The sequence below is a fragment of the Simochromis diagramma genome, unplaced genomic scaffold (assembly GCF_900408965.1).
Source record: "Simochromis diagramma unplaced genomic scaffold, fSimDia1.1 OVJJ01000205.1, whole genome shotgun sequence".
Taxonomy (NCBI): domain Eukaryota; kingdom Metazoa; phylum Chordata; class Actinopteri; order Cichliformes; family Cichlidae; genus Simochromis; species Simochromis diagramma.
In genome coordinates, this window is record NW_024386782.1 from 7,150,547 (window position 1) to 7,160,607 (window position 10,061).

The 10,061-nt window shown below is 39.4% G+C and overlaps 1 protein-coding gene across 4 annotated transcripts; it reads right to left on the bottom strand.

Moving 5' to 3' along the window:
- ccdc13 (coiled-coil domain containing 13) lies at positions 1–8,094 on the bottom strand. 4 transcript variants are annotated; one of them, XR_005694290.1, is made up of 14 exons: positions 7,613–8,094; positions 7,185–7,377; positions 5,961–6,109; positions 5,713–5,855; positions 5,541–5,624; positions 5,330–5,446; positions 5,112–5,216; positions 4,782–4,952; positions 3,676–3,852; positions 3,178–3,384; positions 2,956–3,065; positions 2,391–2,453; positions 1,879–1,971; positions 1–1,285 (listed from the first exon to the last, which is right to left on the bottom strand). XR_005694290.1 is itself a non-coding variant. In XM_040019585.1 (14 exons), exons 2-13 carry the CDS (start codon positions 7,370–7,372, stop codon positions 1,204–1,206), a joined length of 1,596 nt encoding a protein of 531 aa, XP_039875519.1. In that variant the 5' UTR covers positions 7,373–7,377; positions 7,613–8,092; the 3' UTR covers positions 1–1,021; positions 1,184–1,203. The 4 variants fall into 4 exon arrangements, 3 of the variants coding, with proteins under 3 accessions (XP_039875519.1, XP_039875510.1, XP_039875527.1); XM_040019585.1 differs by lacking the exon at positions 1,879–1,971 and having other exon boundaries at positions 1–1,021; positions 1,184–1,285; positions 7,613–8,092; XM_040019576.1 differs by lacking the exon at positions 1,879–1,971 and having other exon boundaries at positions 7,613–8,091.
- Positions 8,095–10,061: the final 1,967 nt, after the last annotated feature.

Here is a 10,061-nt window from a genome sequence, read left to right on the forward strand (position 1 = left end):
AAAAAAAATCAACCAAAGTCATCGCCATGAAGGTAAACAATGTATTGAAAATATTTGTTGAGGGTTCGGTTCCTTTTCACTGATTAATTTGGATGTTTCTTTGGTTTACAGAAAATATTTACTTTGAAAACAGACAGCATTGGTCTCGATACCTGTAATGCATTTAAGGTTACCAGCCGAGGAAAGACAAACATATATTTAATAAAATGTGACAGTGACATTTATAAAACAGCGAGCAGACGAGATGTGAAACCACGGGGAGACGTCTTATCAGCACCGACCGCTCCTGCAATCACCCGGGACACTTGTCTGATGCCATCAGGGTTAAGTTGAAAGCTATTTTACTCAAGGTACTTAAGTCGTTAAACCGAGGTCACCCGACCTTACGTCGCAAACTGTCTTTCGGGGACTCAAATGGAGAGAAAGTCAGAGATGCATATAATGTTTGCGTGGCTGAAGAGGAGAGTTTTTTTTTTTTTTTTTCCCCTTTCTCCTGCAGGCTGCTGTTTTGTCACATGTGACAGGAGAAGGTAGGGCTCAGCTGGAAGTGAGGCTGAGCAGGGACCAGCCAGTTCCCCTGGTTAGTGTCTTGTCTGTGCTGTCACAGAGCCTCCAGGAAAACATGCCTGACTTGTCTCATCACGTCACTGAAAGCTGCAGGTCATGGTGGAGAGTGCTCTTTAGGGATGCCCTCAGCGCCCGCGTTTCCTCCAGCTGAATGACCAGCCAAGAGACAACATACAAGAACAACATGAACATCTCCGTGCAACCTCGATGTGACGGGCAGACTGCTGTCTGCAGCGTGTCTACCGCCGCACATCATTATTTCTGTCGTCTGGTTAACTCTTATGGTTGGAGAAAGAAAACTCCTGAACCAGAACCAGTTTAAGGCAGTGTTGTCAAAGAAATAAAGTGTTTACAAATGCTGGACTGTTGGACAGTCTGTTCAGGTTTGTCTGTGGACAGTTCCTGTTGCTCAGAGACTCCATGGTGCTCAGGGACTCTGCTCCTGCCGACAGAGCTGTGATAGCCACGAGCAAGAAAGATAAGGGGGAAATTGAAAAAGAAAAAAAAAAAAAAAAAAAAAAAAAGAGAAGAAGAAAAAAATCCTGATATTGTCACATCATGCTGTCACTGAGCCTTGGCATATCAGTCCTAGCCATGCTGCATGCACAGTGTTTACTTTAATCTAATTTTGGCCTCTCAAACTCCTCCAGGATCACTGGCCTGTGGTGCTCCTCTTGGTGCTTGTGCCTCCAAACATGTGTGGCTCATCACTTTCTCTCTAGAAGAGTCAGACAAATGTTGGATTGCATTAGAGTTAATGCAACAGAATTCTTCTTAATAGACACAGCTTTGGAGTGACAAATATAGATTATACTTACCCAGACAAGCTATTAGCTTGATAAATATGTGTAATTTTATATAAAAGTTTCATTTTTGCACCATTAAATTTCTGACGTTAAATTGAAAACTGTAAAATAAACCACCACGCTCTCATTAGTGCTCTCATTAGTGCAGTGCACACCACAGTCATTACTGTGGTGTGCACTGCATAAATAAAATGAACAAACACCAACAGAAATAGCCTCCCTGTGTTTGTAATCTTGGGATGGAAATATACAAACTGATTTAACATTTTAGTTGTGCAGCATTATAGCATTTAATTTTTACACTGACAAGAAAATAAAAGTGGCTACTTTAGCTTTGTGCAGTACGCAAAAGTGCAAACTTGAAATGTGAAGAAAGAACATTTGCGTGAATCATCCGACCACTTCATTTGGCAAAAAAAAAAAACAAAACCAAACAACCAACAACCACCGCATGGGTATCGACTCAAGTGGCCTTTTTTCCACCAATAAAGCACTCCTTCATCACCATCTTCGATGAGTAAGAGAGCCAGCAGCAGTGGCATAAAGATGCCGTTCCAGATCAAGCTGGAGAGCTGTTAGCTACAGCAATCTGGATCCTCTGTAAGAAAATGAAAACTATCTCGCTTTTGGAGACATTTCATGACCTGTGCTGCTTGCTCGATGTTTTTATCTATTTTTTGTTTGTTTGGGTATTTTGGAGGAATCAATCAAAACTGTTTTAAGCCTTCAGGTGAAGTGGTATTTTTCGATCTATACTTTCACACAAAGATGTGCATTTCACAACCCTGTCCCACTGACAGAATTACACTGTGAGCGATAGACTGAAAAGAAAAAGAAAAGAAAAAAACAACAACTACAAAAGAACATCTGCAGTATATTCTACAGACCTCTCAAGCTTGTTAGTTCTTCTCCACAAAGAGGACTTGGGTTATCATGTCACAGTCAGGAATTTTGTTTACTAATTTCATAGTGATGCCCATGTCAGTACAGAGCAGACATGGTACACATTAAACTTACGTGAATTCTATGCCACTTCCCACAGCTGGCAGCACCAGTTTGTGACCAAATTTAGAAATTGAACTGAAAAACAAAACATTTGAAGGCGGTAAACAGAAATCCCACAGGAATACAGAAGTGTTTAACATCACAGTCATCAATACGCCAATAACAGTGCACCCCAACGTTAACCTTAGGTAATTATTTAGCCTTATGTTTCTAGACAAGACGAGAGATATCAGTGCTATGTGTGACACTTAGCCTCAGAGGCTGGTTTCAAGTGCAAAACAGAAGACGAGATGAACAAAAATTATCTGTCCTGAAGAAGTAAATCAGGGTTCCTCAAAGTTGTATGAAGCTAAAACAGTTCTTACTCAACACGTCATAATTCTTTCTCAAACCTAAAAAAAAAAAAAAAAAAAAAAAAAAAGGTTCCCAGCTTAATCTTACTTAAGTAATTTTTTGCTTAAATATTTTATTTCTCACCACGTGCAATGGATCCATATCCCACAGATTGGGACCCACTAAGCTAAACTAACAATAAGCATATTTTAATGATTATCAGATATTAAACCAGCACAAGTACCCTGAAGATGGAATTCTTTTGGTAATGTCTCCCTCTTCTGGGGAAACAGCAGAAGTACAGTTTGTTATCCTGATGCTGGGCTGTCTGTGCACATCATCGTTCTTCAACACCTATAAACACACGTTTAATTGCTGGTCAGACATCGCATGCTGAATCTCGGAGAATGCACAAAAATAAAAAAACAAAAACAAAAAAAAACCCTGGTAATTATTTCTTGATTACCTTATCAGAGAATTGCTGTTTTTTCTGTAGTTTTTTGATAATGGCATCTTTCTCAGCAAGTATCTCCTTAAATCTCTGGATGATAGCACTGTGCTCTGAAGGTATGTTGCTCAGCTGTTGTCCTACACTCTGCTGCATCACCTTGCTCTGTACGTTTTGCTTTTGGCTGAGTTGTTTTAATACCATCTGCATCTGGGCCTGCTGCTTCTGCCAGAGGTAGAAAAGATATACAAACTTTATAGGAACAGTAGTAGTAAAGCATGGACACATCACAGGATATCCTCTACTTTGCAGTATGTTGACTTCAACTCATAAATGTCAAGTGAAATTGGTACTAACTGCCATGGTATTTAACAAAACTATTAATAGTGTAATCATGCATGAGATACCTTATATAAAGTCTTACAATACCTACTTTCTTATTAATATATACATTTATTAAAAAGGTAGAATCTATACGACTCTAACCAGATATTTGTCTCCAGTCTAATTTCTTACCATCAAAGCAGCCACGAACTCATCATCGTGTTTCCCCTTCTCCATCAGGGTTGATATTTGATGCTTCAGAATTTTGACTTCAGCAGATAGAGTTTTGCTCCTGGCTTTAGAGGCTTCCAGCTTTTGCTTCACATCTTTGTGTTCTTTCAAGAGCGCCTCATAATCCACTGAGAGCCTCTGCACAGTTGTGGAAGGAGAGAAGGGCCTTAGCACATTAACAATGTAATGTCTATGTTCATATAAAATCATTGCCTAAGTCCCAGTTAAACAGACAGAGAGACCAGTCAACAACCCTCTCACAATCCAACATGCACGTGACTTCCAGCAGGCACTAAATGGCAGTTTCTTTTTTTGATTACATGTAAAGTCTGTTTTCTTAACATAAGAAATGAAATCAGAAAAACGTATCTAGGTTTGCACTGGCTCAAGGTGATTAAAAACACAGAGTCATTAAAATACAAGTCAAAACACACACACACACACACACACACACACACACACACACACACACACACACACACACACTTATTAACTGTAAGCCTGTGAGGATAACATGGTTTGAGTCTGTCTGACCTCAAGTCAGTGGGATGCTTGTTCCAAACAACAGGACCACAGTAACTGAAGCACCTGAGCACACTTAAATCTAATTTTGGGAATAGCCAAAAGATCTGCACCTGCTGACCTGAGAGGTCTAATTGGGTTAAAGAGGCTGCGCAAGTCAGAGATGTACTGGGGGTGCCAAGCCATTGAGAGCTTTATGAACTAATAGAAGGGTTTTAAATGTAATTCTGCATTGAACTTGGAACCACTGTTGTGACTTCGCTCCTTGAGTGCTAATAAAATGCTGAACTTGCAGCATATGTGTAAGGACTCTCTTACAGCAATACAGTTTAACCTGCTTGATATGAATGCATGGACCCATTTCTCATAGTCCGTTTGAAATAAGAACTTTTGATAGATCTCTGAAATTCAAATTTTCATTTAATAAGTGGCTGGCATTGGTAAAAAAAAAAAAAAAGAACCCCCCCCCCACACACACACACACACACTTTCGCCAAGCAACTGATGGTTGGTCTGCAGGCCTCTGTGGTTGTGGCTATACATACCTCAAGGGCTACCCTCTTCTCTTTCTCTATAGTGCGGATGTAGTTGACATTTCTTTCCTGAGGGGGAGTTTTCTGAAGAACACCCATGCCCAGAAACTCTTCCTCTCCACTCAGAACACTTGACTGCCTTTGTTGTGTTGATTTGTTCAGCTGCTGCTCAAGCTCTCGTACCTGTTGTTCAAGTTTTGTTCATCATCAGTTCAGTTTCAGGGTTTTTTTTTTATTCTTTCCTGTGAACTCACTATTTTGAAAAGCACTTCATTGGTTATAATGTTCTAACTTTAAAATACATTTATGTAAAATCAAGTTAAACTTCAATTTTGAACCTACCCTTGTCTGCAGAGCCAGTATCTGCTGTGCTCGACCTCTAAAGCTCCCAGGGCAGCTTAGTAATTGCTGAAGGTTGACCTCCTCTCCAATCTCACTAATCAGAACCTGAAGTAGTTCATATTTTAGAATCTATAAGTCACTTGTGAAAAATCATTCAGATATAAAATATTCTTCTTGAGTGATTGCATATAAGACAGAAAATAAAGTAAGTCTCCTACCTTCTGTGCCATTTTCAACTCCTGCTTGGCAGACTGCACCTGGTTGCGGTACTCAGTCACCTTCAGTTGGGTAGTTGCTAATTTTTCTTGCAGAGATTTAACCAGTGCACTTTCCTGCTTTCAGAAACAAGTCATAAATGATCCTTTCAGTGATGCCATTATTTTAGCTAGGACCCTACAGCAAAATGTTCCTTTTGTTATTATTCCTTACCTCACATTCTTCAGATGAGATCTTAACTGGTGACTTTGAATCTACTTTTTGCCCAGGTACACCATGTACCAGCATGGCCTGCAGCTACAGAAAGTCACAACAGTTTTTCTGAGAAGGACAAATTTTCATGCATCAAATTATTTCAAATGATACACATAAAGCAAAACTTTACCTCTCTCTCAAGCTCTTTGATTCTGTTGCCGTTTTGCTTACATTTAATCTTCTCTTGCTCAATTTCAGCAGTTAGTTCTCTATTCTTCTTGGATAGCTCAACAATCTTGGTGGCAGCTACAGCTCCTGCCAAGCCTGAAGTACCTAAACAGATGAGTTGATGAAGCAGGAAGAAGCTGTCACATGTCTGTAACATCTCAATGCAAAAAAAAAAAAAAAAAAAAAAAAGTAAAACAATTTACATTATACCTGCTAAAGCCAGTCTTTCTTCGTCTCTTTTCCTCTTCAGGTGCTTAATTTCAAAATCCTTCTCGCTCAGAAGTTTGAAGAGCCGACCATTTTCATCCTTTAGCTCTCTCAATTGGTCAAGGAGGGCCTTATTCTGAATGTGCAACAGCCTATGGAAGACAAAATGAACAAGGATGAATGTAACATGACAGAATGGTTATTTACAACCATGTGAAAATGACAGTTTTCGTGGGATTCTGTGCAGTCCTGTGAAAAATTGAGTCCACCTTTAGTGGTTACCTTAAATGGGTTAGTGGCAGCCATGTGCAATTAACTGATCATCAGAAAGTGTGAGCGCTATGAAAAGCAGAAATTTTGGCAGTTTACTGGTCCGGACCATTCAGATGCCACAATCTTCCAAAAAGTGGGTGTCCCAGCAAATTCATCCCAAGGACAGACTTAGCAACGCTCAGAATCTACAGGCCTCACTTGGCATGTTAAATGTTGAAGTTCATGACAATACAATTAGAAAAAGACTGAACAAGTATGGCTTGTTTGGAAAGGCCAAGAGAAAGCCTTTTCTCTCTAAAAAGAACATGGCATGGCATTGCAGAGTTGAATCTCAACAAACCACAAAACTTCTGGAACAATATCCACCAAAGTGGATGTGTTTGACCATAATGCACAGCAACATGTTTGGTAAAAACCAAACACAGCATATCAGCACAAAAACGCCTCATACCAACTGTCAGACATTGTGGTGATTTGGACTTGTTTTGCAGCCACAGGACCTGGGCACTTTGCAGTCACTGCTTCTCTGTATACAGTACCAACGTATTCTAGAGTCAAATGTGAGAACATCTGTCTGAAAACTAAAACTTGGTTGAAATATGGTCATGCAATGACAGGACAATGATCTCAACCACAGCAGCAAATCTGACTGAACAACAACAAAAGAATGTGTTGCAATTCAAGTCAATGTTCAGACCTCAGCCTGACTTATCAGGCCATGGGACATACCCTGCAAACCTCAAAGAATAAAAGCACTGTTGTATGGAAGAGTGAGCCAAAATTCATCATACAGAAAATGATTACTCGAAGTTATTGCTGCAAGCCACTTAGTTTTTCACATGACTGCATGCAGATGACAAAGATTTCCAGTCTTGAATAATATATTCCTTCATAGCGGTTTATGTAGCAACATTTATGGAAAATACCTTGAAAAACATTTAATTTAAGTCTCACCTGTTTTGGGGAGCATCACAGCTTGCCTGAACACCTTGGTTAGACAGATCCAAATCATCCTGAGCGCCACTGTCATTGAGCTTGTCTGGTTGTGTTTCCTTTTTCCTCTCCTGTTTCCTTTTTTCCTGCTGTTTTTGCAGTGCTTGAAACTGAAGCCGCAGTTCGTTCAGCTGATCCTTAGACTCCATGATCTCTGATTTATGGCATTGGAAAGTTAAAGGTTGATATTATAATCGAATCAATGCTGAGGCTTAAACTATTATGTCGTGTTGTGCTTCTTATCTGACACAGAGAGAATGCCCTTAATACGATGTCTGTAGTCGACGTTTACAGTACGTAAACCGTACGTACGTACCGAAAGACTATTTTCTGAGCCTAAGCGAAAAGTTCCCTTTAAGAGGGATTAAGCTGAAGAGAAAATATCTCACCTGTTAATTAGTCGGGTCCGTGTAAACAAATTGGTTTTAAACTTCACCACAGGTGAAGACAACTCCTGTATCCATAGCAACTGCCATCCGGGGACTCAGCTCAGCTTAAAACAACATCTCGCGGGAGCAGAAAGGTAGTCATAGAGACCAGGGGACGCTTATAAAGGCTAAAACATATTTTTTTTAATGGTGCCCCGGATATGTCACCTTTAATTCAAAGTCTGACTTTCTATGGCACAAATGTATTTACTTCATTTTTTTTTAACTGCACTGACAGATAAAAGCACCTTCTGCATCTGCAGTGCTTCTTAAACTTATTGGGCACTGTGCTAGTATTCGTTCAGTATAGCCTAGGTTTTGCGAAACTTCCATTGTTTTTGTTCCTCTTTTGCTCTTTTGTTTTTATTTTCCAGTGTAGTGGAAAATAAGGAGGCTACTTGTACTGCAGCTCCCTCCGGTGGATTGTAAATTGTTCACCACTACAAAAAAATGTAATTGGAAATTTTAATTTAGTTATTTAGTTTAATATATTTCACATTAGATCTGTCCAGGGTGTACCCCAGCTCTTGCCCTCAGACAGCTTGGATAGGCTCAATTTGTTTCATGTTATGTCACCATACATCCCAGTATAGTGTTTTTAACTCATTTTAATTACGATCTTTTGTAAATGTGGTTTTAATCACAGCCAGAGGTACTCTTCTATGGTGTTTAAGCATGCGATCAGATCAAAGCTACTTTGAGTTACTCCTTTAGTCACAAGAGGTCAGCACAGCAGTTAGCTCCACATATTTGATTTGGCAGGCCCCTTCCTATCCTTGCTGTTGTTTCATGTTGCTATACAGCTAAGCAAAAAGGCATAACTTTTTGCTTAGCTGTATATTGCAGTGATAATGTAGGCCTGTAACTGTAACATCCACGGGTTGGATAGTTTTGGAAGTGATAGATACGTACAAATCTTAACAGTAAACTGGAGTGGTAATAACTCTTATCCTGTGTACAAGAACGGCCAAAGTTGTCTTCATCTGCTGGTCAGCTGAAGCCTTTTGAGAGGTGCAGAACATTACAAGGACCTTTTATGACACTTTGACTCAATAGAGGAGGTGGATCAGAGGAGGATGTTAGCCAAGCTAATGTCCATTATGGACAACAACTCTCACCATCTGTCCCTGAGCAGCTCCTTCAGCAGTAGACTGTTAAAGCTACAATGTAGGACTGAGCGCTATCATATGTCCTTCATCCTGACAGCAGTCAGACTATACAACACAGTATTGGGGGGGGGTTTGTACACAAAAGCGCAGCCTTACCTAATGTCCACCATACTGTTACTCATTTTATATTAAGATTAAAAAATCTAGTTGGTATTGGTATGGAGAGTAACCTTCAGTAATAGTAGTAAATCACACAGCAATAGTACATTCATGTAGTTGTAAAGAAGCATGATAATATATTAAGTAATCCAAAGTATTCAGAATACGTTTCTCTCATTGAGTAACGTAACGGAATACGTTACAAAATACATTTTGGGGCATTTATTCTCTAATCTGTAGTGGAATACATTTTAAAAGTAACCTTCCCAACACTGTCAGTACTGGATGTAAGATGATACTCGGCAGATGTCACGTAGACTTTATACGATATCTTGGAAATGCCTATTTTCACAGCAGCCCCATAGTCACAGTGACAAAGCATTTTCACACCTCAAAATGATGCAGTTAATTCCCCGTTTAGAGGAAAAATGAATACAAATAATATATTAGTGTATCAGTTAACAGAGTTGAAAGACTCTGACTTCAAGACCAGAAATGACATATTCGGAATAGCTTAACAAGGCATCAATTAAAGCACAAAACAGGTTAAACAACATTTTGGTGGCTACTACAAAGTATATATATAATATCAAAGTAGCACAAATAACAAAATTAAAATCATTGAAAAAAATGAAAAAGAGAGTTCATTATAATTAAATTACATAAAGGCTACAGAATTACATCTCAAATTCTTTTCCAGTTTCAGTTTACTGTAATGGCTTTATAAATGTCTCCTTCGGGTTAATATTAGGCCACTAGTGCCAGTTATTTTAGAGCTCTACTCATTCTACAAAGCTAAATGTTGTGAAAAGCTTCCTCAAATGTTCCAAATGTACTGGGATGCCCATTTAATAATAAATGGGCTCAGGTGCAAACAATGTGAATGTAGCAAACATCCCTAAATGACTCTTTTAGGCAAGCTTTCTTGTCATTTCTTTAAGTAGTCTTTGGGAAAAGGTCTCCAGGCTTCTTCTTCACAACCCTTGTGAATGTTGGCTGGCTTTTGCTCCGTTTTCTTGCATTGCTTCATTAGTGTTGAGCACCGCCCTCTTGGAGAGGCCAATCCATGACTGAGAGTGTTCTTGGTCTGTTTTTGTTCCCTAACAGCAGCTTGCCCACCAAGAGAGCAGGGAACTACCAAT